The sequence below is a fragment of the Pistacia vera genome, unplaced genomic scaffold (genome assembly GCF_008641045.1).
Source record: "Pistacia vera cultivar Batoury unplaced genomic scaffold, PisVer_v2 Contig102, whole genome shotgun sequence".
Taxonomy (NCBI): Eukaryota; Viridiplantae; Streptophyta; class Magnoliopsida; order Sapindales; family Anacardiaceae; genus Pistacia; species Pistacia vera.
This window is the reverse complement of record NW_022195050.1, coordinates 850,921-870,897: the sequence shown is the minus strand read 5'-3', so window position 1 is coordinate 870,897 and position 19,977 is coordinate 850,921. Positions and strand designations below refer to the sequence as shown.

Here is a 19,977-nt window from a genome sequence, read left to right as displayed (position 1 = left end):
AAAGCTCATGTTTTTGCAAAATAATTTGAGCTTATTGTACATAAATTGGATCTAACATAGACTCCAACCTTGTAGTTATATTTACCACAGCAGCATCATATTCAAAATTAAGACCATCAAGAATATAATTCATCAGTTCTTCATCAATAACTACTATTCCACTAGCTAACAAACTTTCAGTGAATCCCTTCATCTTGTCAAAGTAATCATGAATATTAAGATTGTACTTTTTAGTATTCTAAAGCAAATTTTTAACGTGCAAAGTTTTTGTTCTTGACTCAGTAAGAAACTTTTTTTCTACAGTAATCCATATATTGATAGAATATTGACACTTTACATCGATTCAGATTTGGATCCAAGAAGCCAACTTACTAAGATTTTGTCAGTTTTCTTCCATAGAGTGTATTCTGGATTAGGTTTCTTTGTTGTTGTTATTTCAAAACCTTTAGCTTAAGCATTGACAAATGGAGTTGGATACAAAATCAATCTAGTGAGATGCTCTTCAAGGTCATGAGATCCAATAGCAAAGAGAACTTGTGACTTCCAAAATCTATAGTTATCCCTAGTCAATTTGGGAGAAATCACAGGAAGAATTGAAGAAGACATCAATTGGGAACTTGCAAAATTAATTGATTCAGTAAACAATTTTTTACCTAAATTGTTTTGATTCGATGAAAAAGGAGGCAAATAAACCATCTTTGATGTTTGTCAATGGCTTTGATACCATGTGATATTTAGAGTAGAAATAGAGAGAATCGAAAAAGAGAAAGTTCTGAAAATTTGTGTATTAATATCCTTAAATACAAAGTACAATGAGTAACACTTTTATAGTGTTGAGATATTACAAATAGTAACTAACTGGGATACTTAATAGCAACTACTATACTAAGAGTTCACAGTAAACAAACAGCATTGAATTTTCTTCTTTACTAATAGCCTAGAATCATGTCTCTTCTTTTGAAAATTTTATTAGTAAACAAAGAATTTGCCTATAGTTTAATATCAAGTCTGAAAAAAACTCTAATACATAGTCTAAAATCAATTATTAAGAAAGTCTAAAATCAATTATTAAGAATTGACGCCATTCTGATTTCAATTAATTATAAGGGGATTAGGGGAACATAGTAGCAATAGGTTCAACAAGCAGCTAGCTCTTTCACACTCGTATATAGCAAATTCATTTGTAGACTTTTGCATTTGAAGACCTAGAATATTCAACATTCTTTTTCTTCATGTCTTGGCTACTCTTCTCATTCAAATAAAGAAATCTTTGACAACTTAGGCAATTCTCCTCATCTTTGTAGGGCACCAAAAATTCTCACAATTGTACCGCAGCCTCTTGTGAATCCTTGGATTGCAATGAACACAGATGGACTCTCTAATGGTAACCCTAGTTTAGCATCATGTGGAAGAATTTTTCGCAATTATAAATGTGTTTCATGGGATGTTTTGCACAACATCTCTTGGTCATCAAAAGGGTTATTTATTTATTTATTTTGCAGACTTATATGCAATTAATATTGCTATATCTATAGCTTATTCAAAGGGTTGGAGGGTTCTTTGGTTAAAGAGTGATTCTACAATGGCCCTTGCATGTCTCACATCGGCTTCCTTTCTGAATCCTTGGCACCATGTGTAACAAATGGTTGACATGTTTGCATTGTATTAGTAAGATCACTTTTTATCACTCTCACATTTACGAAGAAGGAAATAAGGTAGCAGATATTCTTGCTTACATAGGCCTTCAATGTCAGTCATTTAGTTAGCTGAATTTAGCTCCTCTTGAAATTAGAAAATCTATTCATCATCAAACTTGGAACCTTCCTCATTATAGGGTTCATGTAATTTTTTATTACTTTCTTAGCTTGTAATTGCCTACGGTAACACTAGACAATAGCAGTTTTCCTTAAAGTGTTATTGTATACTATATATGGTGTCAGTAAAAAAGAGTAAAAATGAATAGGTCAACGTCATTGAATTTTTATATTCAAAAGATAGTTAATTAGATTCTGTTAGTTGCTGTTAAGTGTTTTTTTTAGTTAATACAGTAGTTAGTTATTCTTGTTCATAAAGCACTATAAAAAGTGCTTCTCTTTGTACTTACTCATTACAATTGAATACAAGAAGTCAGAGCTCTAGCTTCTTCGATTTTTCTTCTTTCGTTTTCTTTGAATTTAGCCTAAGGGCTCACATGGTATCAGAGCCATTGATTGACGTCTAAAATGGTTGATCTCTCTCAATTTTCTATCAATCAAAGTGATTTTGTTTAGAAATTAGCCATTGATTCTATCAATCTTACAAACACCTCATCTATGTCTTCTTCAGCCTTACCTATTATTTCCCCAAAATTAACTAGGGACAACTATAGTTTCTGGAAATCCCAAATATTGTTTGTTGTTGGTTCTCATGACTTAGAAGAGCATCTTATTGGATTGGATGCATGTCCATCTCCGTTTATAAGAGTACAAGTAGAAGGCTCCGAAGGAATGATTGAAAAGAAACCTAATCCGACATACAATCACTGGAAAAAGACTGATAAACAATTAGTAAGTTGGCTTCTTGGATCTATCTCTTAATCTATGTTTAGTGTTGTTTTAAAATGGCAATATTCTGTCGATATGTGGATAGCTTTAGAGAAATAATTTCTCATTGAATCACGAACTAAGACTTTGCATGTTAGGAATTTATTGCAAAATACCAAGAAAGATAGTCTTAGTATTCATGATTACTTTGACAAAATGAAGGGTTTTGCTAAAGTTCTATCAGCTAGTGGTTGTAATTACAGACAAAGAGTTGTTGAATTATATTCTTGATGGCTTGAATTTTGATATGTTATTGTTGTGGTTAATTATTCCACAAGATTGGGATCGAGTTAGACCTTCTTTCTGTCCAAGAGCTCAAATTATCTACAGAAGTGTGAATTGGGTTAGAAAAGGCTAATCTAGTAGTGAATTCAATGGTCAATGATGAATTTCATGAGGTCAGCTCAGTTGGCCAATCTCACAATAGATGTACTCAATAAAAACATCAGAATGAGCAAACTTCATTTAACACTGGACATAATCAATTTCAATCACTGCAGTCCCCTAACTTTTCACCTCACACTTACTTGTCATTGGTGATAATTAATTTGTACCACAAAGTCACTTTTATACTCCTCAGTTCACTGGTGGCAGAGGTACGGGAGAAACAGGTTCATTTGCCAGTTTTGCAGGAAAAGTAGACATCTGCTCTCAATTGTTACCATAGATTTGATGGTAACTTTATAGGAGACATAACTCATTAGCTAGAGGTCAATTTGGATACATTACACTAGAACATCAGAAGTTTTTCAAGGACCATAATGCTTTCCTTGACCTCACCACGATCCAGCTTCAACTGGTTTTCACCCTCTACCAGCTCAGGACCACAAGGTACACCCTCTACTGTTTCCCAACAAGGCCTAATATAGTCTCAGGATAGTCTCCAATGATTGTTGGATCTCACTCATCTATACTTGCCATCCTAATCAGTGTTCTTGTCGCAAACTCAATCACGCAATGCTCAAATCCTACTGCCAATTATTTTGCTGGACTTGTTAGAATGATCAAGTTATGGCAGTGAAACAAAACATAAACATCATAGATCGTTCCTTTGAACCAAGATCCCACAAATTTATAGTTTATACACATATTAGAATCTGCAGAAAAATCAGCTCAAGGTTAAGAAACCATACCCATATTGGAGGCTCCCCAACTTGTCTCGGAATGGGTTTCGCTACCGACCCAAGAGAGGATTGACCTAGCGTAGTCCACACAAAGATTCCCCAACGAACAAAGATGATTTGCTAGATCCTCTTTAGCCATAAGAACCAAGAACAAAAATCAATGAAACTTTATTCAATCAAGATGAAATGGCGTGGAGAGAAGAAAAAGGGGGCTGGAATTTCTCTGAAATGATTGAATGAATTAATTAATATTTCTCACAAAGTGTTGCACTTATATAGTGCACACTTTGCCCTATCCATCATGGAATAGGGTTGGGCACCAACCCAAACAGCCCCAATTAGATATTTTATATTATTATTTTCAATTAAATTAAATTATATATATATCTCATATATATAACAATAACATAATTCATTTAAATACATGTGAACACATATTTAAATATATTTCACTTATTTAATTTTATTACAAATTAAATAAAGGCTAAACCTTAGTAAATATGATTGCACTACGAAATTACCAAAATACCTTTTTACCTAAAGAGACAAAAACGACCTTCTTATAAATTGGTTCTTAAATTATCTTCTATGTGTGTGACTCGTAGGCTCCTTATCAACCTGCAGTGTGTAGTATCGCAATTAAACCATTATCGTCTCACTATACACAGACCAAGATTAGCCCCTAGCAAGGTATCATGGCCACCCGATAGATCAGATTCAGCGAAGTAGCTACCTGTTAACAATATGATTACTGTACAATCCAATCCTTTCACATCCATTATCTCGATGAGACCGAGGCATAGAAATAGTGTCAACCTCTTGTTACTCTCGATATTATGTATTCAGTTATTGGACCAATGACCTAAATTATAAACTAGATCAAGCAACACTCAATCCCCTGTGCAGAGTTTTAGTGTCATTGCCATTTATGAATTGCACCATGAGATAACTTCCCCGTACCCAGGAGTGATGAATCCTCTGTCAATCCACCATAGTCTTGATACACTCTTGATGTAGCCATCACTACCGTATTGACAACTCTGAATAGAACTGCGTTAGGCTAGTGTCAACTTCACCAATCGGTGCACAAGGCACTCCGGTGATCTCAAGTCTAAGGATCACATGCACCACCATTCGTTAGAGGACTTGTTCCACAGACACTGGGTTACCATCCATATGAACCTGGTGGGTCAGTCCAGTAACTTGCCTATAGCAGCACCTATGTGTTGCACCAATTGTCACTAAAACAACTTGTGACAAGTGAATCAGTCACTGCCTTTCGACAGGTCGTTCAACACTATGATAGCCTTATCGTATTATCTGCGCCTTATTTTCAGAATAATATTAGGGCTTGGATGTTTCTAAAAAGGCCACCATATGTGCTCATAGGGTTCTCACTATCAAGATTTGAAACACTTGATACCCTTGTCATGGTTCTACCATTCAAGGACATATATCTAATACATGATGATTTACGCGATATAGAATAAAATGCCCTTTATTGATCAATGAACTTATTACAAAGAGTCAATTCTACAATAATTGATTGGCTCTTGGTACATGGACTTTGAAGCCACAAATCATGTGACTTAAGATTTGGCACAACTTGCAATCAATTCTACTTACATTGGAAATGAGCAGCTTCAGGTTGGAAATGCTGAGTTGCTTTCTATCTCCCACATTGGTTTCACTTCATTACCTTGTCATTCTAGGTCTCTATATCAAAGTGATGTTTTATGTTTACCTCATATCACCAAAGGTTACTAAGTATTTTTAATTTACTAAAACAATAGAATAGTGGTTGAGTTCTCTAATGATCTTGTTTGATTAAGTACAAACAATCCAAGGCTGTTCTTCTTCATGGAAAGCTTAAGGATGGTCTTTACCAACTTCAAATTCTAGCAGCATATTCTACTCCAACTCAAATCTGGCTGTTGGTCTCTCTTCCACAGCTTCAACTTTCAACTCCACTAAAGGCTCACTTCTATATCAATCTGCACATCTTTAGCTTCTCATTACACTGATTGTAATATAATATTGTTACAGTGACACTTTGAATCTAAGAGTTCAAGTGACATTTGCTACTTTTGACTCTTCTGCATTTGTTTCTCCTTGTATCAATGAGCTGCTAATAATAAAAGTCACATAATGCAATTCTTTTCAATTGCAAAGAGTAGTGGAATGTTTGGCAGATGGTTATGACACCCTCATGCATTTGTTGTTGCAAAAATTTGCATCACTAAGTTATCTCATGTTGTAGTTAGTACCTTTGCCTTTTGCACTGCCTGTCAATATGGTAAACTGCATCGATCTATGTTTCCTATGTCGCCTCTAGACTCAGCCTTTGGAATTAGTGTATTCAGACTTGTGGGGACCTTCTCTTGTTTCTTTCTCTGAAGCTTTGAGATACTATATTCAGTTTTTAGATTATTATGTAGTTTACCTGGATTTTCCCTCTCAAAGCAAAGTCTAAAACCCAACTATATCAAACAATTCCATAAGCTAGCTGAGAGACCGTTTAATTCAAGTGTAAAGTGTGTCCAAATAGTTTTTTTTTTTTTTTTTTTGGGAGGGGGGGTTGGGGGGTTGGGTGGGGGGGGGGGGGGGGGGGGGGGGTGGTGGGTGGGGGGAAGAGGGGGTGTGTGATGGGGAGGGGGAGAGAGATATAGGAGTTATCTTCCTATTTTCTTTACCATGTAATTATTTTTGGGCATCCCTGCCCTCATACTCACTAGAAAATGAGAGAGTTGAGATAAAACATAGACAATAGTTGAACAAGGGTAAACTTTGCTTGCTTAAGCTAGCATGCCCCTGAAATTTTGGTGTTTGCTTTCCAAACTGATGTTTCCTAACCATAGATGCCCACACATGTTTTGTCTAACCTATCTCCCTTTCAAGTTTTGTTTAACAAAGCTCCAGATTACACAATTATCAGAGTGTTTGGTTGTGCTGTTTATCCTTACACCAGGCCGTTCAATCCACACAAGTTTGATTTTCATATTACTAGATGTACATTTGTTGGATATAGTCAGCATCTCAAGGGATACAAATGTCTGGCCTCTAATGGTCAAATATATATCTGTTAAAGTGTGAAATTTGATGAGTCCAACTTTCCTTTTGCTTCTATTTCATCTTCGTTACCTCATTCTAGGATCAGATCTACTTTTTCTTTCTCGTTAAGTCCTAATTCTTTAGTTCTAGGGATTTCTTCTTCTACTGTAAAAAATGACAATGTTTCCCATAATTTTACTTCTCACTTGTTCATTGATCCTACTTCTTTAAATCTTATTGCTTAGTCATCACCAAAGGTGTCTGTTCCTGTCACATCTCCACTCTTGTCTCTAAATGATCAACAGGGCTCAATACTACTAAAGTCTTCTGATTTAGAAGATCATATTAGTGCATCTCCTAGCCTAGCAGGCCAAATTAGTGCATCCCCTACTTAACAAGTCATAATAATGAGTTTCTCACCTAGCATATCAGATCAATAAGTCTCCTAACTTAGCAAGTCAAATCAGTGCATCTCCTCACTTAATAGGTCAAAATAATGAGTCTTCTCATCTAGTAGATCATCAATGAGTCCCCTATCTTGGCAGGACAAATCTATGATCTTCTAAATTGGCTGCTCAAAATAGTAAGTCTTCATTTAGTACTTCTCAGTCTTTTACTACTCTTTCAGAGTCACCTAATTCTCTTCACCTTGTAGTTGAAATACCCTTTGATCCACCACTTTTCACTCAACATTTAAACACTCATCCAGTGATTACTATATCCAAAGCTCACCTACATAACTCACTGTTAGTTTCCTGTACCACTGCACCTTCACATCTTGACACTAGTGAACCGGTTAATGTATTTGAAGTACTCTCCTATCCATCTTGGAAGGATGCCATGGAAAGTCAATTTAATGCACTGCTCTCTAATAACACCTGGAAACTTGTTCCATTGAGTCTGATATGAATGTGGTTGGATGTAAGTGGGTTTTTAGAATCAAACACAATTCAGATGGTTCCATTCAAAGATTAATAGCCCGATTAGTTGCCAAAAGCTTCCAACAAACTCCAAGGATTGACTATCTTGAGACTTTTAGTCTTGTCATTAAATCTTCCACTATTAGAGTTTTACTTAATCTTGCTATTACCCATGGATGGGAAATCCAACAAGTGGATGTCAACAATGCATTTTTTAATGTAGAACTAACTGAGACAGTGTATATGACCCAGCCTATATGTTTTACTGATGCCAATAAGCCACTTCATGTTTGAAAATTGATCAAGGCCCTATATGGCCTTAAACAGGTTCCAAAGGCCTGGTTTGAGAAGTTTAAGACTGCTTTTCTTCAATGGGGTTTTGTTAGTTCTATGGTTGATCCAAGTTTGTTCATCTACAAACATAATGGCTTAACTATCTATGTCATAGTCTATATGGATGATATTCTATTCGAAAGAAGTTATGCTAAGTTTGTTTAAGACATAGTGCTCAAGTTAAATGATGACTTTGCTTTGAAAACATTGGCTTCTCTCAAATATTTCATGGGTTTTGAAGTTCATAGAACTGCTTCCAACATTCATATGTGTCAAGAAAAGTATGTCAAAGACTTGTTAGGAAAAGCAGGAATGGTTAACTCTAAGCCATGCTCTACCCCTATGGCCTTAGGCAATAAGTTGACCTTTGAGGATAGTGAATTGTTTGACAAACCTTCATTGTACAAAAGCACAGTTAGAGCATTACAGTATTTAACATTGTCAAGGCCTGATATTGCATATTCTGTGAACAAATTAAGTTAGTTTTTAAGGCTCTTACTCGACTCCATTAGCAAGCATGCAAAAGGCTACTTAGGTACCTCAAAGGCACAACACATTTTGGAGTTCAATTTCATAGAATTCACAGATTCAATCTGGAATGTTTCACGTTCTTTGAACCGAAGACCGGGCATTACAATTTATAGTTTATACAACATATAGAATCTGCAGAAAAAGCACTCAAGGTTAAGAAACCATACCCATATTGGAGGCTCCCCACTTGTCTCGGATGGGTTCGCTACCAGGACCCAAGAGAGGATTGAACTAGCGGTAGTCCACACAAAGATAATCCCCAACGAACTAAAGAGTGATTTGCTAGATCCCTTTAGCCATAAGAACCAAGAACAAAAATCAAATGAAACTTTTATTCAATCAAAGATGAAATGGCGTGGAAGAGAAGAAAAAGGGGCTGGAATTTCTCTTGAAATGATTGAATGAATTAATTAATATTTCACACAAGTGTTGCCCTTATATAGTGCACACTTTGCCCTATTCATCATGGAATAGGGTTGGGCACCAACCCAAACAGCCCCAATTAATATTTTATTATTTTATATTTCAATTAAATTATTTATATATATCTCATATATCTAACATAACAATATTCATTTAAATACATGTGAACACATATTTAAATATATTTCACTTATTTAATTTTATTAACAAATTAAAAAAGGCTACGACCTTAGTAAAAATTGACTATTGCCTACAAATTACAAATACCCTTTTACCTAAAGAGACAAAACGACCTTCTATAAATTGGTTCTTAAATTATCTTCTATGTGTGTGACTCGTAGGCTCCTTATCATACCTGCAGTGTGTAGTATCGCAATATAACAACCATTACTCTCTCACTATCACATACACAACCGATTAGCCCCTAGCAAGGTATCATGGCCACCCGATAGATTCAGATTCAGCGAAGTAGCTACCTGTTAACAATATGATTACTACAATCCAATATCTTTCATCATCCATTATCTCATGATAAGACCGAGGCATAGAAATAGTGTCAACCTTCTGTTACTCTCGTATTATGTATTCAGTTATTGGACCAATGACCTAAATTATAAACTAGATCAAGCAACAACTCAATCCCACTGTGGCCAGAGTTTTAGTGTCATTGCCATTTATTGAATTGCACCATGAATAACTTCCCCTACCGCAGATGATATAATCCTCTGTCAATCCACCATAGTCTTGATACACTCTTGATGTAGCCAATCACATACCGTATTGACAACTCTGATAGAACTGCGTTAGGCTATGTCAAACTTCACCAATCGGTCACAGCAGCACTCCGGTGATCTCAAGTCTAAGGATCACATGCACCACCATTCGTTAGAGGACTTGTTCCACAGACACTGGGTTACCATCCATATGGAATCCTTGGTGGTCGTCCAGTGAACTTGCTATAGCAAGACACCTATGTGTTGCACCAAGTTGTCACTAAACAACTTGACAAGTGAGATCAGTCACTGCCTTTCGCACAAGGTCGTTCAATCACCTATGATAGCCTTTACGTATTATCTGCGCCTTACTTCAGAATAATATTGGGCTATGATGTTTCTAAAAGGCCACCATATGTGCTCATAGGGTTCTCACTATCAAGATTTGAAACACTTGATACCCTTGTCATGGTTCTACCATTCTAAGGACAATATCATATATACAATGATGATTTACGCGATATAGAATAAAATGCCCTTTATTGATCAATGAACATTATTACAAAGAGTCAATTCTACATAATTGATTGGCTCTTGTTAGCATGGACTGGAGCCACAAATCAGTGACTAAGATTTGGCACAACTTCAATCAATTCTACTTACATTGGAATGAGCAGCTTCAGGTTGGAAATGTGAGTTGCTTTCTATCTCCTACATGGTTTCACTTCATTGCTTGTCATTCTAGGTCTCTTATCTAAAGTTATTTTTATGTACCTCATATCACCAAAGTTACTAAGTATTTTAAATTTATAAAACAATAGTATGTGGTTGAGTTCTCTGTGACCATTGTGATTAAGTACAAACAATCCAAGTGTTCTTCTTCATGAAAGCTTAAGGATGGTCTTTACCAACTAATTCAGCAGCATATTCTCTTCCAACTCAAATCTGTCTTGGTCTCTCTTCCACAGCTTCAGCTTTCAACCCACTAAAGCTCACTTCCTATTCAATGCACAATCTTTGCTTCTCAATTACAACTGATTGTAATAATAATATTGTTACAAGTACACTTGTGAATCTAAAGTTCAAGTGACATTTGTGCTATCTTGATCTTCTGCATTTGTTTCTCCTTGTATCATGTGTGCTAATAATAAAATTCACATAATGCAATCTTTTCATTTGCAAAGAGTAGTGGAATGTTGTGGCATAATTTAGACACCCTCATCAGTTTGTTTTGCAAAAATTTTGCATTCACTAAAGTTATCTCATGTTGTAGTTAGTACCTTTGATTTTGCACTGCTGTCAATATGGTAAAACTCAGATCTATGTTTCCTAGTCTGCCTCTAGACTCAGCCTTTGGAATTAGTGTATCAGACTTGTGGGGACTTTCTTCTTGTTCTTTTTCTTCTCCTGAAGTTTAGATACTATATTCATTTTGATTATATAGTAGGTTACTGGATTTTCTCCTACAAAGCTAATGTCTAAAACCCAACTTATATTCAAACAATTCCATAGCTAGCTAGAGACCGTTTAATTCAGTGTAAAGTGTGTCTCAAATAGATTTTTTTTTTTTTTTTGGTAGGGGGTGGGGGGGTTGTGGGGGGGGGGGGTGGGGGTGGGGGGGGGGGGGGGGGGTGGGGGGGGGGGTGGGGGTGGTGGTGATGGGGGGAGGGGGGGTTGTGATGGGAGGGGGGGGAGAGAGAAATAGGGAGTTATAGCTTCCTATTTTCTTTACCATGTAATTATTTTTGGGCATCCTGCCCTCATACTCCTAGAAAAATGAGAGAGTTGAGATAAAAACATAGACAAATGATTTGAACAAGGGTAAACTTTGCTTGCTTAAGCTAGCATGCCCCTGAAATTTTGGTGTTTGCTTTCCAAACTGATGTTTACCTAACCAATAGATTTGCCACAAAGCAAATGAATAGGTCAACAATGTTGACTGTTTATATTCAGAAGACTGTTAATTAGATTTTTTTAGTTGTTGTTAAGTGTTTTTTTCTGTTAATATAGTAGTTAGTTATTCTTGTTAACACAACACTATAAAAAGTGCTTCTCCTTGTACTTACTCATTATGTTGAATACAAGAAATCAAAGTTCTAGTTTCTTTGATTTTTCTTCTTTCGTTTTCTTTGAATTTAGCCTAAAAGCTCACATAGTATCAAAGCCATTGACTAACATCTAAAATGGTTGATCTCTCTCAAATTTCTCTGAATCAAAGCAATTCTGGTAAAAAATTAGCCACTGATTCTATCAATTTCACAAACATCTCATCTATATCTTCTTCAACCTTACTTGTCATTTCCCCCAAATTAACTAAGGATAACTATAGATTTTGGAAATCCCAAATTTTATTTGTTGTTGGTTCTCATGACTTAGAAGAACATCTTACTGGATTGGTTGCATGTTCAGCTCCGTTCGTAAAAGTACAAATAGAAGGCTTAGAAGGAACGACTGAAAAGAAACCTAATCCAGCATACAATCATTGGAAAAAGGCTGATAAGCTACTAGTATGTTGGCTTCTTGGATCTATCTCTGAATCTATGTTTAGTGTTGTTTCAAAATGCCAGTATTTTGCCGATATGTGGATAGCTTTAGAAAAAGAATTTCTCACTGAATCATGAACTATGACCTTGCATGTTAGGAATTTATTGCAAAATACCAAGAAAGATAGTCTTAGTATTCATGATTACTTTTACAAAATGAAGGGTTTTGCTGATGTTCTATCAGACAGTGGATTAGTAATTATAGATGAAGCGTTGTTGAACTATATTCTTGATGGCTTGAATTCTGAGTATGATACTACTGTGGTTAATATTTCCACAAGGTTGGAATCTAGGTTAGATCCTCTTTATGTCCAAGAAGCTCACATTATATTGCAGAAGTATGAATTGAGGTTAGAAAAGGCTAATCTAGCAGTAAATTCAGTGGTCAATGCTGAATTTCATGGAGGGTCAGTTCATTTGGCCAATCTCACAACAGATGTACTCAATAAGAAATATCATAATGAACAACTTCATTTAACACTAGATAGAATCAATTTCAACCCATATAGTCCCATAGCTTTGCTCCTCACACCTTTACACCTCACTCACCTGTCACTAGTCCTAATCAATTTGTACCACATAGTCACTTTTATACTCAGTTCACCGGTGGCAAAGGAAGAGGTAGAGGAGCTAGAAGAAGCAGGTTCATTTGCCAGGTTTGTGGGAAAAGTGGACATCTTGCTCTTAATTGTTACCATAGATTTGATGCTAACTTTATAGGAGGACATAACTCATTAGCCAAAGGTCAATTTGCATCTAATTACACTAGAACATCAGAAGTTTTTCAAGCACCACAATACTTTCCTTTGACCTCACCACAGTATTCATATAATCCTACTTAATACCGGCTTCAACTAGTTTTTCACCCTATACCAACTCAGGACCACAAGGTACAACCTCTACTAGTTTCCCAACAAGGCCTAATACAGTCTCAGGATAGTCTCCAATGCCTGCTGGATCTCACTTATCTGCATCTAGTCATCCTAATCAAATGTTCCTGTCACAAACTCAATCACAACACTGCTCAAATCCTGCTGCCAATTATATTGTTGGACCTTCCACAGTTCAAGATGCCTTCTGGTGCATGGACTCTGGAGCCATAGATGATGTGACTTCAGATTTGGCACAACTTTCAGTCAATTCTACTTACATTGGCAATGAGCAGCTTCAGGTTGGAAATGGTGAGTTGCTTTCTATCTCCTACATTGGTTTCACTTCATTGCCTTGTCATTCTAGGTCTCTTTATCTAAAACAAGTTTTATATGTACCTCATATCACCAAAAATCTGCTAAGTATTTCTAAATTTATTAAAGACAATAGTGTAGTGGTTGAGTTCTCTGCTGACCATTGTGTGATTAAGGACAAACAATCCAAGATTTTTCTTATTCAAGGAAGGCTTAAGGATGGTCTTTACCAACTTCAAATTCCAGCTTCACATTCTGCTTCCAACTCAAATCTAGCTATTGGTCTCTCTTCCACAGCTTCAGCTTTCAACCCCACTAAAGCTTCACTTCCTTCTCAATTTGCACAATCTTTGGCTTCTGAATTCACTACTGGTTGTAAATTGTAATAATAATACTGTTAAAAGTGACACTTGCGAATCTAAGAGTTCAAGGTGACATTAGTGCTACTCTTGAATCTTCTGCATTTGTTTCTCCTTGTACCAATGATGTTGCTAATAATAAAAGTCACATAATGCAATCCTTTTCAGTTGCAAAGAGTAGTGGAATGTTGTGGCATAAACAATTAAGACACCCTCATGCATTTGTTCTTGCAAAAATTTTGCATTCACTAAAGTTATCTCATGCTGTAGCTAGTACCTTTGATTTTTGCACTGCTTGTCAATATGGTAAGCTACACCAGTCTGTGTTTCCTAGGTCTGCCTCTAGAGCTACTCAGCCTTTGGAATTAGTGCATTCAGACTTGTGGGGACTTTCTCTTGTTTCTTCTCCTGAAGGTTTTAGATATTATATAAAGTTTTTAGATGATTATAGTAGGTTTACTTGGATTTTAACTAGTAATGTATTAATGTTTATCAATTTATCATATATAATTAATTAATTACTAATTTACTACATATTGACTTTGAACTTGATAATTTTATTAAATAATTTAATATTATATTATTATTCAATCAAATATACTATTTTATTCAAAAATAATTCTTTTAATAACATTAAAACGCTTTTAATTGGTCTTAATTCCAATTATATATTTAATTAATCAAAACTTTAATATTAATTTATTATAATATATTAAAGTTTTTTATATGGTGTAGTTTATATGTAATAGAGCAATACTATGTGCACTAACCATTTGTACTAATCCAGTACTAACATTGAAAATTTGAAATTCCCCCCAAAAAAAATATTCAAATTTTTCAATGTTAGTACTTGGATTAGTATAAAATAGTTAGTGCACATAGTATTACTATATGTAATAAGTATACTTGTATATTTAATTTAATCAGGTTATTGTAAAAATTTAAATTTTTCTATTTTAAATTTTTTATCTGTAAAATTACATAAACCCCCCATTCTTCACAGATATTTAATTTTAGCCCAAGTTCCAAAACAGGGTACCCGTTGTAGGTTCCAAGCTGGGTATCCATTACAGGTTCTTTTTTTTAGGTTCCAGTTCTAGTTCTGATTTCTCCACATATAAGAATCGGAATCAGAATTGTACAGTGTTAGTTTAAAAAAAAAATAGAATCAAAACCTATTTGTGCAGTGTTAGTTTCAGATAAATTCCAATTTGGATTCTGATTCTACCAATAGATTTTGATTCATTCCGTTAGCCGTGCTCACCCCTAGAAATGGCTTGTTTTGCTGGTAGATTGAATTTTGAGAGAGTGTCGTGTTGAACACGGCAGCAGGAGGCAGAAAAATGGGTCCACAAGTAGGCACTGTCTTTTATTGATATGAAGGTGATTGGGTAGCTTTTCTTTTTTATTTTTGCTTCTTCTTATTTTATTTTTTCCCCACCTTGGCTTTACTGACTTGGTTTTGCTTCTTTATCTCAATGGGTCAAAAACTGGAGGAAAAGAAAGATGAATGCATGTCCTAGGTTTTCCCACATGAGTCGCCATACGAACTTGCGTGTAAAGAATATAACCTCTGTGTTAATGATAAAACTATGACTTAAATTTAAATATGAAGTTGTTTGTGGGTGAAGTCGTCTAGAACTACTGTATATATGGAACTGGAAGCCACTCTCTTTTAATTTTTGAAATATTTTTCAATTACTATGACTTAAATATCATTTTGTTTTTGAAGCAGATAAATATACTAGATTATATTACACTTAATTAAAAAAACTTCCCTTAGGAGAAATGGCAGACATAACATAGTGAAGACTTTATTAGATATAAAAATATAGTTAGATAATCTGAAAATAAATCTCACCTTCTTTTTATTTTTAAATAAAAAATTTTATTTAAATTAGATTAGTTTTCCGATTGAATTGGCTCTATAAATAAACAAATACATATTATATTTTTTAATCCATTATAACATAATAATGATTAAAAAGAGATTGAATTGACTCAATAAATAAACAAATACATACCCTATTTTTTAATCTAAGATAACATAAAATAACATAATAATGATTAAGAATATATTGAATTGACACAATAAATAAATAAATACCTACCCTATTTTTTAATCCAAGATAACATAATAATGATTAAGAATACTGTAACAAACAGGTACATAAATTTTTAATATTCTCACTCTGGTCAGAGATATAAAAATTGGACTCTTAGGTCAAACCTGGCTAACTCAATGCCTGGGTTCCGGTTAATTTAAAATTGAATTGGCTTGGAATTTGAATTTTTCTTTGAATTAATATCTTTTTATTGAAGGTTGATTTACATTTGCCTACTCTAACTATCTCAAAATGACAGATTTCTACCCATCAACGGCCCACCTAATTTTTGAACTAACAGTCTAACAGCATCTCCAATTAAAGGGCACATTTCATAAAGAGGATTTTCATTAATTTCTAAATATGAAGAATAAAATTTTTATTCAAATCCAATGAGCTCTTTAAATTTAATAAAGATGCTCTTTATTTTAAAAAAAAAAAAAACTTAATAGAAAAGAGAATTAATAAATAAAATATATGGAAACTTGTAGTTTATTAATTAAAATTAGAATAGAGAGTGAAATTTGACTCTTCAAATGTGAAAAGTTAAACTCACTCTTTAATTTATATTTAAATAATAAAAAGTCTATTATACTTTTGTTTTTATTAATAGACTCTTTATAATAAAGAGTTTGGGTCATATAAAAAGTCATTTGGAAATGTTCTACAGGTTTTCTATTATTTTATTTTCTTTATTTGACTTTTTAATTTAATTAAACTTTTATATTTGAAAGTTTAATTTATGATTTTAACAGAGCATTGTTATACAATTTAGATATTTTTTAAAATTCAGATCCCAAATAATCTTTTTGTTTGGATGATTGTTGGGGTGGATATGAAGGAGACTTTAACTCCAAATTTGGCTTAGGCTATGGAGAGTTGAAAGACTCAAGAATGGCATCAGGCGGGCGAAGGCTGACCATGGACTGTCGGTTGCATCTACTAATTTGTTATAATATTATTTTCAATTATATTAATCTTGCGATTAATAATATTTTTTCCTTGGAGAAACTACTCTGCCATTATTGCCTTTAACTACTATCTATTGGATTTCCACTTGATTTTTACCTCAGGGTGTATTTGGTCGGAGATAATCCCCTATTATTGAGATAAATCTTATATTATTTGATTGTCAAGTAATATAAGATTCCGGTAATCTTTCAAAATCAATAGTGATTACCGTTGATCATATAAAAGGTAATTTAATTATCTTCATTTTCTTAAGTATTTTAAAATTACTTTGTAATCTATTTTTGTTATAATTTTACCCTTAATTATTAAAAAATTTGGACAATAAGACCCTTATTTTGAAAACAATTTACAAATATATTCATTGACTATTTTATCCTTATATACAAAATTTTTAGGATATAAATATCCTTGAACTTGAACAAAATTACCCAAGACTAGTGGTCGAATCTGGCCACCACCGTCAACGATCGATGGCTGGTCACCACTACTAGCCGCTTGTCGTCGTACATTGATCTGACTGTAAATCTGGTCATTTCCAACCAGATCCATCATGAATCTAGTTAAGACAGTGGTGTCAGGCAGCTGATAGTGGCTTGGGGTGGGTGGAGGTGACTTTGTTATAAATTAAACTTTTATATGATTGGGGTGTTTTAGTAAAATGTCAAATGTAAGAGATTAAAAAATAATAATAAAAATAATATTTTATTTTAAGAATAAGGATAGTTTTATAATTTAAATAATATATTCACTAATTTATTTCTCTCAATCAAACATATCAATATAACATACTTATCAATTTATTTTAATAAATTAAACATATTTTTCTAAATATTTCTCATAATATTAAAGATAATTTATATTTTTATTAATTTAATATTTTCAACAGTACAACATTCCCGACAATACAAAACACACTGAAGAGAAATGGCAGGCATAACATGGTCAAGACTGGAGACTTGGACATAAGAATAGAAATAAAAACGTTTGCCGGGTTGTTTAGCCAAGTAATTATATCGTCAGTGCCCAATCAGACAAACTCAACAATCATAAACCCCACGGCTTTTATTTTTTCACCTGAATAATAGTCACTCTTGTTTCTTGACCGCATTAGTCTTCAGGTACTCAACAAATCTAACAAAGTAATCTTCCTGCAATTTCTTATTATTGAAATTCATTGTAGCTTTTCTAGCTTTCACTCTTAATTTCTCTCCTTCCTCAGACACCATGGCTTGTGTCAGAGCCTTGGCTATTTCATTCCTGCTAAACGATCCATCTTCACTTCTTTCCACTTCTACAGCAAGACCCTTTTCAACCAGTACCCTTGCATTTAAAGGTTGATCAATTATGAATGGTAACACAACAAGACAATGCCCGAATTGCAAAGTCTCTATAATTGATCCCCACCCAGCATGAAACAATGATCCGCCAATTGATGAATGTCCTAAAATTTCTAACTGTGGCGCCCAACCTATGCAGATCATCCCTTTGCCGTGAACTCTGTCACCGAAACCTGGAGGCAGAGCATCAAGATCATCACTTGCCCACTCAGGTTTCCTCAGTGCCCACAAGAATGGCAATCCGGATAACTCAAGTCCATATGCCATCTCATAAACTTGATCCCTTGTAAGCTTACACTCACTTCCAAATCCTACAAAAACAACTGATTTTGGTTTTTGCTCATCAAGCCATTGAAATATCTTCTTCCATCTCTCATCAGTAATTTGATCTCTTCCATTTACGTTTTCTGGCGTGAGTAAACCAACAGGAATCACCGGTTTTCCGATTATTTTTTCAAATAAATTCAAGTACTCACCTTCATATTCCGGACAGCTACGTATAGCTATAGCTTGACACCCATAGAGCACGTTGGCAGCCCTGTCTATATCTGATATCCCTGATGCATTCAATCCGTAAAGACCATCAAAAGCGCCACTTGCCTCAAAAATCCGCAAAGCTAACCAAGATGAAAATTTAACCCACTCTGGCACTACGGTTAGACTCTCCGGGGATTGCCTGATTTTTGTTTTGTTATCAACCAACAAATCCGGTCCCAAAAAAGCATACATGGATGCTGAGAAAACAGAGAAATGCAAGAGAGGGACTTCATATTCTTGAGCAATCTTGACCGCCCAGTGAGTTAAAACATCACAGAAAATCCAGTCTGGGGACTGCTCAGCTACAAACTGCTTGAAAGGATGTTGAAGGAGATCGTAAGCAATCTTTAAGTACTGAATTTTATCAAAAGAGGGAAGGTCCACTGTTGCCTCGGCTCCTTCAGGCAAAAGTTCGTTACCAATAAAGGCTGGTAATGGAAACTCCACAAGATTGATAAGGGTCGCCAAATTTGGAGGAGGTTTGGGGAGTCTTTGGATGATTTTTGGGGTTGATATGAAGGAGACTTTAACTCCAGATTTGGCTAAGGCTATGGAGAGTTGAAAGAATGGCATCAGGTGGCCGAACGCCGACCATGGAAGCATCGCTACATGAAGTGGTGTAGCCATTTTCGATTATGTGTATGGGAAGCTTGCAAACTTTGACAACTAAAATATACGGCCGCTAGAGAAATGTTAGAACTCTTCTTCTCTTATATTTTTGTACCATTTAATACTAAAAAGGAACACCGTTAAGACATATCCATTGGACTTGTCAGTATTGGAACAAACGACAAGGTGTCATCTATCCATGTAAACACATGTACACGCCCAGCTAGTGGAAACTATAAACTTCAAAACTCCACATATTTTGTGAAAAATCCGTATTAAATTTTTATATAGAAGGAAAGATGATGATATGGTGCGTATTAAGGAACCGGGTATAAGTATATCAGAATAATATCAACAAAAAGACTTTCACGTGGAATGTGTATGGCTAACCTAATAAAAAATAGAATTTAGGAGGGCTTTATATTTGGTATAGGAGGCTATTGATGTTTTTGTTGTCTACCACTTCAACAATAATTGTCGAGGCAGATGTATTCGAGGGCCCGTTGTAGGATTTCTTTAAGTAATTTAATTTCTATTATTGGGTTTGGAATTAGGAAGAAGGATCCTAGTAATATTAGATTTTTCTCTTTAAACCTAGTATGTAAACTTAGTATTCTCTTGTATGAGTGTGATAGCAAACTATAGGCAAATAAA

At 34.7% G+C, this 19,977-nt stretch overlaps 1 protein-coding gene and 1 non-coding gene across 2 annotated transcripts; both read right to left on the bottom strand.

Annotated features, from left to right (window-relative positions):
- Positions 1-73: 73 nt before the first annotated feature.
- On the bottom strand, positions 74-154 carry LOC116122102. Its single transcript, XR_004126839.1, has one exon. It is a non-coding gene; the product is annotated as a small nucleolar RNA Z247 (small nucleolar RNA).
- Positions 155-17,925: 17,771 nt separating this feature from the next.
- LOC116121672 (putative UDP-rhamnose:rhamnosyltransferase 1) lies at positions 17,926-19,391 on the bottom strand. Its single transcript, XM_031407613.1, has one exon. The coding sequence runs from the start codon at positions 19,339-19,341 to the stop codon at positions 17,926-17,928; it is 1,416 nt and encodes a 471-aa protein (XP_031263473.1). The 5' UTR covers positions 19,342-19,391.
- Positions 19,392-19,977: the final 586 nt, after the last annotated feature.

Coding starts and splice junctions, on each gene's coding strand:
- LOC116121672 (XM_031407613.1), bottom strand. CDS start 19,341: ATGGCTACACCACTTCATGTAGCGATGCTTCCATGGTCGGCGTTCGGC.